The sequence below is a fragment of the Blennius ocellaris genome, assembly GCF_963422515.1.
Source record: "Blennius ocellaris genome assembly, chromosome: 8".
Taxonomy (NCBI): Eukaryota; Metazoa; Chordata; class Actinopteri; order Blenniiformes; family Blenniidae; genus Blennius; species Blennius ocellaris.
In genome coordinates this window covers 7146021-7160233 of record NC_137657.1, presented here as the reverse complement: position 1 = coordinate 7160233, position 14213 = coordinate 7146021, and the positions used below count along the sequence as shown (strand labels likewise).

General features: G+C 41.8%; 1 protein-coding gene across 1 annotated transcript; it reads right to left on the bottom strand.

The window, feature by feature from the left end:
• Positions 1-2394: 2394 nt before the first annotated feature.
• LOC308133733 (uncharacterized protein) lies at positions 2395-12439 on the bottom strand. The gene is made up of 12 exons (XM_080501231.1): positions 11844-12439; positions 10774-10913; positions 9775-9950; positions 8729-8889; positions 8460-8600; positions 8139-8260; positions 7470-7641; positions 6531-6676; positions 5449-5573; positions 5241-5367; positions 4306-4439; positions 2395-2593 (listed from the first exon to the last, which is right to left on the bottom strand). The coding sequence occupies exons 1-12, from the start codon at positions 12317-12319 to the stop codon at positions 2468-2470; spliced, it is 2046 nt and encodes a 681-aa protein (XP_080357357.1). The 5' UTR covers positions 12320-12439; the 3' UTR covers positions 2395-2467.
• Positions 12440-14213: the final 1774 nt, after the last annotated feature.

Here is a 14213-nt window from a genome sequence, read left to right as displayed (position 1 = left end):
CTTCCAGAATATCTCTGTACTTGGCCACATTCATCTTTCCTTCCACCAGTCGTCTTGTCCCTGCAGCTGAACCCCCCCCCCCCATGGCATGATGCTCCCACCACCGTGTTTCACTGTTGGGATTGTATTGAGCAGGTGATGAGCAGTGCCTGGTTTTCTCCACATACCGCTTAGAATTAACACCAAAAAGTTAATTCTTGGTCTCATCAGACCATAGAATCTTATTTCTCAGTCTGGGAGTTCATGTGTTTTTTGGCAAACTCTGCAGGCTTTCATATGTCTTGCAGTGAGGAGAGGCTTCCGTCGGGCTACTCCACCATAAAGCCCTGACTGGTGGAGGGCTGCAGTGATCGTTGACTTTGTGGAACTTTCTTCCATCTCTGCCTCTCTGGAGCTCAGCCAGTGATCTTTGGGTTCTTCATTACCTCTCTCACCAAGGCTCTTCTCCCACGATGGCTCAGTTTGGCTGGACGGCCAGGTCCAGGAAGAGTCCTGGTCGCCCCAATCTCCTTCCATTTAAGGATTATTATGGAGGCCACTGTGCTCTGAGGAAGGAACCTTGAGTGCTGCAGAAATTCTTTTGGAACCTTGGCCAGATCGGTGCCTTGCCACAATTCTGTCTCTGAGCTCCTTGGGCAGTTCCTTCAACCTCAGGATTCTCATTTGCGCTGCTATGCACTGTAAGGTCTTATATTGACAGGTGTGTTCCTTTCCTAATCAAGTCCAATCAGATTAATTGAACACAGCTGGACTCCAATGAAGGAGTGGAATCATCTCAAGGAGGATCAGAGGAAATGGACAGCCTGTGAGATAAATATGTCACAGCAAAGAGTCTGAATACTTATGACCATGTGATAATTCAGTTTTTCTTTCTTAATAAATTTGAAAACAATTCTACATTTCGTTTTTTTTCTGTCAAGACGGCTTGCTGAGTGCACATTAATGAGAAATATGATTTTTTTTTATTTTAGCAAATGGCTGCAATAAAACAAAGAGTGAAAAATTTAAAGGGGTCTGCATACTTTCCGTACCCACTGGAGACTTATATTATATATAGAATATTTACAATTTCCACTTTTAAACTTCATACCCAGCTCTCATCGCTCTTTTGACCCCACAATTAACACTTAGCTAACCTCTTGAAGGAATGACTGTCAAATAACTTTACCTAGTTTAATACAAAATAAAAGATTTTATTTGGTCCACATTCAACACAGCAACAAAATTCCGCCATCAAACCATGAGAGGCCATTAGAGAAGAGTATTCACTCTATTTGCGGACATCCCCCCCCCAGTATGTCCAAAACAGGACATTCGGAGTTAAAAATGAGCGACTGCATTTTCAGTTACGGTGTACCTCAGGGGTCTGTTCTCGAATCGTCTGCTATTTGGATAAATAATAGACGTGATAAATATCCACTTTTACGCAGATGATACAAAGAGATAATTCCCTTTCGACCCCACAGATAACATCTAACCTCGCAGAGACACTCAGAATGACTCACTTTCTTCCCTCTAAAGTTTCAAAGTGGTGGTGATTACATGTAATTACCAAGAAGAAGCCACTCGGGGACGAATGCATGTTAAAGTTGAGACACAGAGAAATCACATGGAGGGTCCATTTAGCTGCCAGGCTTCTTCTTGACCTCAGGTTAACATGTTGCGAACAGTACGAATATCCGCTTGTGCAGGAAGAGCTTGGCGGCTGATATTTCACATTATCGTCAGCATAAGTGACGTTTCATCAAAACCAGCTACCACCTGTGTTTGGCAGTTAACCCTCTGGGGCCTGAAGCATTTTGTGCCGTTTTTCACTACAATTGATTTTTCCTTTATATCTCAGATATAATATCCTTAAACCTTGCCTTTTTTGGTGTCATTTTGTTCAGGACAACCTCATAAATGCATTTCTGAAGTAATTTCATCACTTTGGCATACTGTATTAAAACAGTGGATCTAAAAACACCATAAAATTACAAATTCGGGTGGTAAAAACATAGATTTATAGACTATAAAAGTCACAGACATGGTTAACGAATCATTTAGTTTACTTGTAAAGTAAATCTAAACTATAATTAACAAAAATTTATCAAAACAGGACTGAAAAAACAGTTATATACAGATATTTATAGTGAAATAGAAGCACTGCCTCAGGCGTTTTTGTAAAACTATTTACAAAAGGTCACATATTTTTCCTCATATCTCTTTTATTTGGGCTATCAATATCATTTAAAAATGAGCTTGTAGTTTTATATCTGCACTTTCGACACGGATTGAAACACCGGACCAGATGACGCTGTGCTGTGGCGCTACTGCCTTTTCAAACGGTCAGGTGACAAGGACGCACCGGTGAGTCCACAGGCCCCAGAGGGTTAATTAAAAAAAAAAAAGGAGTGGGGTAAAAGAAGAGGCAGAAACAGCAGTTTGAAATCAAAACAACAATTATTGGGTCACTTTTTCCACAGCGTCACTTGTAGAAGACCAGAAAAGACGACATGATGATGTATCCCGGCTCCCCGGACGGATTCGGGTCCCGACCGTTGAACAGGCCGAAGTACACGACGGTGTTGAACACATCGCCGCTCAAGACCAGCTACAATCAAAGAAGCCACAATAAAGCTTGTTAATGAAGATAAACAAAAGTAAATGTGAAAGTAAATTCCAAAATCTGACATGATGAGACATGATAAGCGACCGCGAGACGAGATGAGAGCTCATGATGACCAGAAATCAGGAGCCTGCAGAGTCAATAACACCCTCCACAGTAATTACCTGCTTCTTAATTTTAATTGACCACTTGAGTGCTTCACTTCACTTCGACCTCGATTTTTGCTCAAGTTTCTTGTAAAACTGTTGAATATGTTTGTGACTCAAATCATGTTTTTGTTTTTTTATTATAATACTGCTGTTTTATTAATCTGACGGGGAAAACGACAGGCTACTCATAAACCCCAACACATTTTTTTTTTTTTAATTGTCTCTATTTTAGAGGAGCTCATTAGATTTGCTCACAAAAAAATTTAAAACAGTGACTTTGTTTTTATTGTTGTTTGCTTCTATGAAGCGGTTGATTTATGCTTTCATCACTGATGAACGCTTTAATCATCCTAATGACTGGTTTTGATTTTAAATGCTGCTAATATGAATAAAATAACTATCAACAGACTAGGGCTGCTCAATTAATTGAATTTTGATCGTGATTACGATTTGGGCTCCAGACCATCTCAAAATTCATATAATGGAGGAAAAAGGATGATGTTGTAGAGCCGATGAGCGGGAGTCACCAAGGAACTCCAAACTTTATGAAGGTGGTAAAAGTCATAATTCACCCAGGTACTGTGGGGCGGTGGGGAATGTTATTTTGTAGAGAGAACGTTTCCATCGGCTCTTCACCACTACAATTATATTTTGAAGTATCAAAGTCTTTATGTTGGACTTATTTATCGAAGTATACCCATCTCTTATTGCATTTTATTAATTTACTGTTTTCGAAAGATTGAGTGCAGTACAACAGTTTATTTTCTACTACTACATTACAAGATATTTTTATATATTTAACAGGAGTTTTTTTTTTTTTTAAACATGTTCAATAAATGCTGTTCCAAATTCAAAGGCATAATCGTGTAAATAATTGTGATTATGATTTTTTTTTCCATAATCGAGCAGCTGTACAACAGACATTTTGATTTAAAATCTGATTAGTAAACTGACAGCGTCAATCATTTTGAGTTTGTTGGCCCTTAATAAAAGGGGAAAATCTTAATTCCAAGTGGTTAAAAAGACTAAAACACATTATTTGTTGGCTCATATGAGTGATTGAACTTATATTGTTCTATGGGCGAGCTTTCTCCTTGTGACGTGAAAACCCCAAACTGGGAAAGTGAGCATTGTAACTGGTAAGCTTTACCAGTTCCCATCTACCTGAACCCACCATTAGATGGCGCTCTCGAACAAGTTATACAGTTTGGAGGAAAGGTTCTGCAACCTTTGTGGCCAAAAGAGCATTTTCCTCACGTTCCAAGAAATCCCATTTAACTGGATATTAACTTGCTATATGTACAAAAAAATATTTTTATGTTGCAGTCATGAAATTTCAATTACAATTTAGGATGATAAAAATTGCATTTTGAGCTGTTTTTACTAGATGTCAGCCATTTTTATTTAACCATTTTGTCTTCTTTTTTTTTAAAGCAATTTTGCATTTTTACCCCCCATTTCTATGCATTTTATCCATCGTTATTTTTTGTGGACAAGTGAAGCTGTCCACAATGAGGCAAGTGATGAATGAGTGCTGAGACTCCCGACCTGCTTGGTGACGTCGACCCTCCATGGGTTGACCTGCAGCCCATCGCACCAGCCTCCTCGTCCGTACAGCCAGGTGCCGTGTTCGTTTGGCACGGCGCCTTCGCTCACCCTCCTGGCACAGCCCAGGGCCGTTCCTGTCCAAACCAGGTGTCGGCGTGAGTCAGTGACGGACAGCCAATCAGCAGCTCAATGTCAAACACCAGGTATGTGGAGAAACACTGAATCTGCCTCAATCTGCGGCGGTCAAACGTACTGAAGTGGAAAGCAGCAGGATGACTTTTCAAAGTGTGACATTTTGCACAGAAGATGCAAGAAGCTTATAAACTACCCAGCTTATTGAAATGGCATTAAAGCCACACCTTAAAACTGCAGAAAATATGTGCAAATACCAGACAGGATTTGAGAATTTTCCCCAAGAAATGTCGTCACTTAGAGGTCATTCGATAGGATTTTGCTGCACCGATTCAATTTAAATCGCGTGTCAAGCGTCAGGCCGGCAAGAGTCTCTGATCCAGTCAATCCAACTAGCAAATTAAAAAAAATTATAGAATTTTTTTTTTAATTTTTATTTAAAAAAAACAGATTTCTTAAGAGTAGCAAACACAGCGATTTTTTTTTTTTAAGCATTTCACTGTATTTTGCACTACAGCTTACATTCCAATAGACTTTATTTTGCTATAATAATAATAATAATTGCTTGGTTTCTTAAAAATGCAGACGTTCTCATCACGTATACTCTGCAAAACAAGTCTAAATTTAAAGGTTATCATTTTTAAAGATCGTCTGAATAGGAGAGGATGTTTCTGAAGCTCTAAATACAGCTTGTCTTCTTTAGTAGTTTTCTCTGAAGGTCTGTTTATAAGGAGCTTGTATTTACTGCATGTCCTTTTATTTATTTATATACATTTAAACAATTAAAAGAGTTCAAAACCCACCGGCTGAGTCGAAAATGCGAGTGTTGTTAAAGACGGCGTTGACGAGGAAATGGTGCGACGTGACGCAGAATTCCCCGCAGCCGTTCTCGTCGCTGCCGTGTCCCGTGACCACGGCGTACAGCTCCACCTGGAGGCGGAGAAACACACCCGGGGGATGTAAAGGGAGGAAACGAACAAACGTGGAGCGACCCTCCTCTGTGTCCGCTACCTTTCTGGTTGACGCCGGGACGATGAACTTAACAGGCTGGTACCTGCCGTTGTAGTTTTTATCGAAGGTTCCTCCGTCGTACAGTGACGTCACACTGAAGGGGCGGAGCTTGTCCCCAACGTGGCCTGACGGAGGAGAATCACAACAAATCAACAGCTGATTATTTTACAAAACACAAGTGGAAAACAATTTGTAGATTTAAAACTGAAATATCAAGTTGGACTTGAAGCCGGAGAGGAGAACTGGACTTTGCCCCGTTAGATTAATGCATTCGGTTGGTCTCAAGAAGCTCAATATTTACAATGTATGGAAATATTAAAGAATGTGTAAATACTGCATAGATACAGTATTCCAAATATATGTATATTGTATGTTTATGTGAAAGATATATAGATATGCATCTGTAGATCTAAAGGGGGAGAGAGAAAGCAAGAGAGGGAATGAGAGAGATGTAAACACTGCATATATACAGTATAGTGGATATACTGAAAGATAGAAATATATATATATATATATATATATATATATTAGAGAGAGAGAGCACTAGATGAGAGTGACAGAAATGTTTACTTGTATAAAATTAAAAAAAAGTAATTCCACTCGTGGAAATTCAATGGATGAAACATGTTGTAATTATGTGTGTATGTACACATATACTCATGTATGCACTCATTACATAATTGCACATATGTGGCTATAATGATAATACAAACTCGATATAAATGTACACACGTGCACAAAGGTGTGCGTGTGTGTGTGTGTGTGTGTGTGTTTCCTGGAACTAGTGGCTTTGTTGCATCTATTTTCCAGATCCCTTCCAGTAACACCTCACAGACAGTCTGTTCCTTCCTGCAGTGAAGAAAATCATCTGACCTGGCAGCCGTTTAGTCACCGTGCTCACAGACGAGACAATGCACATCGACAGACATCCTGTTTTTCCTACTTTTTTTTCTTTTTTCCAATAACTATAAGTTTCTTTCTTTCAACTCATTGGTTTTTGTCACTTTTTTTTCTTCTTTTTTTTTAGTCTGTCACGACGCAGACTGCTCACCGCTGTATGAACAGATTTCACCTGTGGTCACCTGTCTGATTACTGACACTGAACCTCAGGTTGAGGGAGACGATCCAAGGCATCGCCCACGGCGCCGTCTTCATGGTGAAGGTGCAGTTATTGGCGTCCAGCAGGGGGATCAGCGGGGACACGTCCGTCAGCCAGCGCCCGATACCTCTGTGGAAAAAACCCAACATGTTACATCACTTAAATATTACAATAACATAAATAAGTTGAAAATATTAAAATAACCTTGTTAAGTAAGAGACAGAGGTTTTAAGTATTGCAATAGCAAATTATTTGACTAGTAAAAATTATAAACTACATTCCCATGCACTGTGCATTCACGCTCTGAGAATTCAAAATGACAGACTCTAAAACATGGAATAAAAGTGGGATTATTTTAAGACTAAAATGTTGCAGGTGGGAGCTACAGACAGAAAACAAGGCTCGGTCACGGCTGGTGTAAATTTGGGGATATAACGACCAATATTTGAGTAATTTGCCAATAGTGTAATCAAATAGCAAAATAAATATGCAAACATTATTGACAGTGCAGCATAGTTTGTATCCCAATCATCACACCTATTTTTGATAGGCGAGCGGCACAAAAAAAGCAAAAAAAAAGCAATTTCAAGTAAAGGCAGTCTTATTTATGCATTATCACAATTTTGTCTGCACTTATTAATTTTTTTTTAAATGCTTAACCTCAATGTAATACTTTATTCTATAACATGCGATTACAGTATTGTGAAGCCATTACATTACTGGCTCTGTCACATTTAAAATGGGCAGATTTATTACATTACTGGTTGTTAAAAAGGGGGCGAGAGAAAAATCACCGCTATCAGGAAGATAAGAAATCCCAAAGCAAAGACTTTCATTGTAGTATTTTGTACAGCTATGGTCGCCACCTGTACGTTTAAAGAGAATTCAGTTTGATTTGCCACGTTTGCTCCGAAGGTCCCACCGGCGGAAGGCGGTGATCCAGCGGCCCAGCTCGGTGTTGCAGTGCGGGCCGACGGGGTCGCAGCACGCCATCAGCTGCACGGTGTGGTCCCACTGGGCGCAAGACGAGTCCCTCCGGCCGGGGCACGACAGTGACGCCTCCAGCTCCAACGTGTCGGAGTCCCGCAGCCAGTCTGCACCCGGGGGGGGGGGGGGGGGGGGGGGGGACCACAGCCACCGTCGGTACAACCCTCAACGGCTCGGGGTTAAGGAGACCAAACTGTGCTGGAATAACGTCCCAAATAATCATCGCCGCGTCTCAAATCGGCCCGAATCGCCGATATAAACCAGGATTGACGCCTCTTTTCTCGACTTCCGCCCAGTCGGGCCATTCTGATCTGAGTTTTAACAGTCAACGAGGCCTCGGCGCCCAAAAGAATCCCTGTTTATGGGATATTTCTCTCTGTTAAGAAGCTAAACGTCGTGGGTGTAAATCTCACGAGATCAAGTTTTGTGGAACATTCAGGAAACTCCACCTGGCAACAACAAGCACCCGACATTAAAAGACTTTTCTTTGTCATCCTGATGCCCAGTTCGAGTCATTTAAACGTTGCGGTTGGACTGTAATGATTTTCATACAGAAAACGAACCTCTGAGCGTCACGCTGGACAGACGATGCTGAAGACTTTACCTGACGGCAGGTGGACCGTGGCCACAGCTCCTTTATCGCCCTGCATCACGACTTTGTCGAAGACGGAAACGACCTTTGCAGGAGTTTGAAGTTTGGCCTGCAGATCAGCAGAGAAATCAAACCTGGAGACGAGACCAGAGGTCAGAGATGAACTGTGGAGGGCTTGGAAGCGTCGCACCAAGATTTAAACACTCTGGAGGATTTTATTTAAACATTGGCTTTAAAGCAGGATTTGAGTTTTTGTCTGTATTTTGATTATATAAAAGGTTCATGTGGGGTTCCTGCTGAACCCGACGCTCCTCCAAACCTCTGTCTTCTTACCACTGAGCCTGCCAGTTGAGGAAGCTGAAGGAGGGGTAGAGGAACCAGCCCATCTCGGCCAGCGCCCCCTGCTGGTCGATGCCGATGAAGAAGTTCGGGGCTGGGGTGGTTTGGAAGGACACGCTGACCAACTGGCCAAAACTGGAAAAAACAAAACACGAACAAATCATGTAACCAGAGTCAACACCGCGACCTTTTAAAAGAGCAGCTTATCGCCAGGACAAGGACGTGAAGCATCAACAAGGCGACGGTTTTTAATCCAGTCTCACCGCAGCGCCTGAGCCACCGACACCTCCAGGTGCACCATGGCAGCCGGGACACCCAGCGGGGTGTTGCACTCCTCGCCCACACAGTTCATGTCCTGGATGGGGTTTCCTTCCAGGGCGTAGACAAGCACACCCGAGGCATTAGACAAGGCCATGTTCTGCACCTGCAAGGGGAAAAAAGACCTTATCGCACTGCGTTACAGGAAGAGAGTATTAGTTTGGAAGTTATTTATACAACAGAGTACTTCCAGGCTGGAAAAGTAAAAAAAAAATTAAGACATTAGAGTTAAATGTCAAAAAGGAAAAGCTGATTTCTGCCAATCATGAAGCAAATGATCACGTTTGAGAAGCAGAAAAGTGAAATTGTCGTGTTTTCAGTTTATGAAAGTAGTGAAAACATCAATAAGTCAAGTGACGCCACAACAAAAATAAAACAATATAGTTACTGGATTTATTGGATTTGAGCAGATGCTCTGAATATATTACTTTCTACTTTCTTATTCTTTGCATTTGACTGTCTCTATTGTTATTAGACTTAATTCACCAAACAAGGAGTTTAAAAGCAAAACCACAAACTTAGATCAAAGATAAATATGCAGCCGATTGTAAATATTGAGTCAAGAAGTGATACTGATGTGGGTTTCATTTAGAGTTTAATTTATTGGATCAATGTCTGTGTGTTTTCTTTAAGATTGTCTCCTTGATCACATGTTGATGAGAGGATGAGGCATCATAAACCCCCCACCCTCACGGAAAAGACATTTCCAAGCGTCGATCGTGTTTTTGTTCTGTATCACAGGTTTTTTTAAAGTCACTCTAAATGTGTGAAAAACAGGATGCTGAAATATGAATCAACACATTTTCATCTGTATTTAATTGAGATGAATGTGTTTTTTCTCAATGGATTGTTAAAACATTAGTATTTTTCACTATAAAATAAAAGTTAGAGATCAATGAGGATCATTTTCTATATTAGGACTTAAAACAGGACTGCATTGACAACACGTCTGTGTGTTGAGCAGATAAAAGTAGCAGAAACAGAAGCAGACCTTGGTGAAGAAGGAGCAGCCGCCCTCCGACACCCAGGCCACGGCGCCGCCCACCGAGGGCGACGCCTCGCACCCGTCTGCTGCACCCATCAGCCAGAACGACCTCTGAGGCCAGCGAGCCGTCAGCCAGTCGTACCGGGCGTCCAGCCTCTTCACGATCACCGGCATGTTCCATCCTGCAGGTGGGAGGGAGAGAGAGGGAGAGAGGAGGGGGGGGGGAGAGAGAGAGAGAGAGGATGTGACGAACTCAGTCAGTTAGTGAAGAAGTATGTAACAAGGATTTGAACAAGGAAGAAAGTAAGTAAATAAAGGGGTAGGAAGTATGAATAGAAGTAATCCAAATATTGGAGGATGTATATCAGGAAGTAAGGAAGGAAGGAAGAACCGAGGAAAGAAAGGAAGGAAGGAAGGAAGGAAGAACAGAGGAGAGCAAGGAAGGAAGGAAGGAAGGAAGAACAGAGGAGAGCAAGGAAGGAAGGAAGGAAGGAAGAACAGAGGAGAGAAAGGAAGAAAGGAAGGAAGGAAATTAAATCAATAAGAGGAAGGAAGTATGGACAGAAGTGAATAAAAATATTGGAAAACGTAGATCAGGAAGGAAGGGAGGAGGGAGAGAAGGAAGGAAGGAAGGAAGATTGAACAGATGGAAGAACAAAAGGAAGGAAAAAGGGAGAGGTAAGAAGTATCGACAGAAGTAAAAAGGTGTAAAAAAATATTGGAGAATGTATATCAGGAAGGAAGGAAATTAAATAAATAAGAGGAAGGAAGTATGGACAGAAGTGAATCAAAATATTGGAAAACATATATAAGGAAGGAAGGAAGGAAGGTTAACTGAGTTTAATTAATCAATACATGCATCCTGCCAGCTTCATCATCTTTTTCAATTTCTGAACATCAGAAGTCTGCAAGTCAGTAAATCAATCAATCGATCAATCGATCCTGCAGCCATCAGGCGGATCAGTCAACCATCAACTCTGCCGTGGCGACCGGCCCGGGTCGTACCCTGGGATTTGAAGACGGCCTGACGCAGCCCACAGTTGTGGCCCGTGCAGCTCCAGGAGTAAAGCACTCTGGGGATCCAGTTCCCCAGAGCGAAGACCGGCACCGGGGAGACGTGCAGCCGGGACAGAACCTCCTTCCGCCTGCAGGAAACACCAGGAAACTCAACCGGAGAGTCTGAATCCACTCGGCCTGGTACTTTCCACTTGTGACACCAGTTCCTCTTTCCTACCGTTGCTCTGCTTGACCACAACGGTTTCTGTTCCTCTCAGAGGCATTTGTGATCGTGGCCACTTTTTAGTTATATTTCTAAAGTTTTATCAATCTTTTATACCCTTTTCACCCAATTTGGTTGTACAGAACAACTTGAAACACGTTAATACATTTTAAAATGATGGAACTCAGGTTGTTGCGTTGAAGAAGCTTAAAATAAGCCTGAAAATCCATTGACTTTTTCTCTTCTCAATCCTCAAGGAAAGCAGAGAACTATCGGCTCATTTGCTTTTCATGTGTGATTTTCTGGAGGTAAACATGCAGATCTGGTGTTGGCCATCTTGTATAAATCAAAAGAAAAACCTCATATTGCACATGCCAAGCAGTGTTTTGTACGACATTAGTTTAGTTGAAAGCCAGACTTTCAGATCACTGGAAAACATATCTTTGTTTTCATTGATTAGGACATTTTAAGTTTTCTCACGACGCCTCTAACTTAAAATATTGAATAAGTATTGATATTTTTACCAACAACTTTGTTTCATAATTCATCTACATTATTCATTCAAATCTGTTCCCAAAAAATGTTTGCATATGATAATTTATCATTTTACAGGCTGGATTTCATCACAACAATTTAAAGGAAGAAAACCATGTTGGGAAAAGAGCCACAGAACCACAACCTCACACTGATTTGGAATAGTATTTCTTTAATTTTAATATTAAGGACGTTTTGCTTGTGTTTCAGGGGGATTTTTAAATCGTTGCACGTGATTAACTTTAATTTCAGTAACTTTTTAGGACATCTTTTCCTCCACACACACACACACCCTCTCCTCCCAGACTCCCTCCCCGCTCACCGGCCCATGGCGGCCCGCTGCAGCTGCTCCCTCATCCAGAGGGCATCAGTGACCGCGGAGTCGTCCAGGGACACGAAGAGCACCTGGGCGCTGGCCGGCAGCCCCTCCACCAGGCCGGCCAGGGAGGACTCGGAGCTCCAGAGAGTCTCCAGGAAGGCGGACTTGTTGGTGAAGGCGTGGATGAGGAGCGAGCCGCTCGGGGCTCCGGGCTTGTAGGAGAACTCTCCATCCAGGGTCGCGACTCGAAACGCGTCCGCGGGGTCACCGGGCTCCGGGCCGTCGGCGGAGGGCTTCCCCCGGTGATTTCTGGAAGCGGAGCCGAACGCGTAGTCATGGGTGTCCCGGAAAAGCGTCTCGTCGTCGGCGAGCCCAGCGGCGCGCCGCCTCGGTCTCCCCGCGGCTTCCGTAGCGCGAGCGGTCACAACAGCGAGCAGGAGCCCCAGTAGCGCTGCGGTCCGTGAACGCACCACTGCCATGATCCCGCTGTGACGACAGGGGCCGTGAACTCACCACAGCATCGCAGGGACAGTTTATATAACCTGAGAAACTCTGGATCAGAGTTTAAATTAAGGGGAAAAAACAATCCCTACAACACTCCTTCCGACATATTCTCACATTTGAAGAGGAGGCGGGACATACTGCCGTGTACGGTGGCCATGGAGGGACCAAACTCTGGCTTCTCATTGGTTTTCTTTTCTAAAAGTCTCAAATTGATTGAAAATACTGCAACGAGAGTTCCTGTCTGGAGTGAGAAGTCTCTTAGAGATCTTAGCTCATATATCTCACATTAGATATCATGAATATTACTTATATTGTTTATATTATATACTGAGGATGACTCTGACTGTACTGACTGTTAAATCTTTAAAATGTAAAGCTCTGAATAACCATGTTCAATCATATTTTAAATATGGTCCTATATCAGCACACAATCTGCTGGCTTACTGGAGGTTCCAATCATTTTCTAAAAGGGAGGAAGAGCGTTCAGGCTCTTCTCATGTGGAAAAAAGCTCCTAAAGGTTAAGTTAGGGAGGCTGACACAGTCTGTATTTATAGATCAGGTTTAATTAATTCCTTATTGATTATGTTTAAAAAAAATCAATATTGCTACTCGAGGTTTAGACCTTATTTACTGCACTGAGCGTCTCGTGTATTAATTTGCCACCACATTTATTTATTTATTTATTTTACGTTTTATTGTATTTTTTTTAACCAAAGGTTTTCATTAGAAATAACTTTATGTCGAGCGTGTTGTAATTTTCACTGGTAATTGTTTGTTTTTTGGGGGAAATATAGTCATTTACATCGTGTATCACAGCAAACAAAAATCGTAAAATATTTAAATGTAAAGGTTTTTATGGCACTATTTTTACCAGTCCGGACCACTTGAGATGATATTAGGCTGTATGTGGCCATTGAACCAAAATGTGTCAGACAATAGATGGATGGATGGCTCAGTGCTATATAAGTTATATTAATTTACTATTTAAATGGTGACTATAAATTGCCAGCAGGCATGAATATGTGAAATTGTCCATCGATGATTATCCTCTGATGGACTGTCCAGACTCTAACCTGCCGTCGTCCCCATACATTCAGCTTCAATCAGCTCCAGCCACCCAGCATGTAATCCGAATGAAGTGGTCGCTTATGGAAGATGGAGGAACAGACAAGATAATCATCCCATAGAAGAGGCCGTTTAAAGCCTTGGAGGAGAAACGGATTAGGAATGACGAGCATGTACAGGAGTGCCACTGCGCTTCCAGAGTGAGGATCAGACAGTTTAAGGATGATGGAGCCATGTGCGCAAGGAACACACCACAGGTTTCTCTTTCCTCATTCTGCTCAGTAATGTTAATTCTATCTGATGAATACAAAGGTGAACTAAACAAACAAACAGGCTTAGTTCAACAATAGATGCAGAGAATAAAAGTAAATATTTGCACGATGAAGATGAAATAGTTCTGTTTTTTCGAGAATCAAAGTGTATTAGTTTCCAATAAATATGACATTTCCATTCGAATAAGCTACAAGAGTGGTTCGGGAATCTCTTTCCCTCTTTGTCTGACTAAATATCACAGGTTTGCTCCACTTTCTAGAAAGTGCCCTATTTGTTTTTCTTTCACATGTACTAATAATTACTTATTCTCACAACTTCACTGCAGTACAATTCAGGTCCCTAACCAGATATGAGGAACCACGTGTGTATGGAAAATCACTAAGCCTATACTATGCATCCAGTGTTCCAGTAAATATTCACCCTAAGAAATCTCAACGTGTGTCCAGCCAATACTGATGGGCTTCTGCAGCCGCTGTCAATCAAGACAAATTAATTTAATGAAAAGTTATCAATATCTTCATAATGTTAGC

What these genes read in the sequence shown, in the direction of transcription:
- LOC308133733 (XM_080501231.1), bottom strand. Translation starts at nt 12,319, where the DNA reads ATGGCAGTGGTGCGTTCACGGACCGCAGCGCTACTGGGGCTCCTGCTC. An exon ending in CTCAACTGGCAGGCTCAGTG is followed by an intron (nt 8,261 to 8,459) that starts GTAAGAAGACAG and finishes TCTCGTCTCCAG; the next exon opens with GTTTGATTTCTCTGCTGATC. An exon ending in TCGCATTTTCGACTCAGCCG is followed by an intron (nt 4,440 to 5,240) that starts GTGGGTTTTGAA and finishes TGGTTTGGACAG; the next exon opens with GAACGGCCCTGGGCTGTGCC.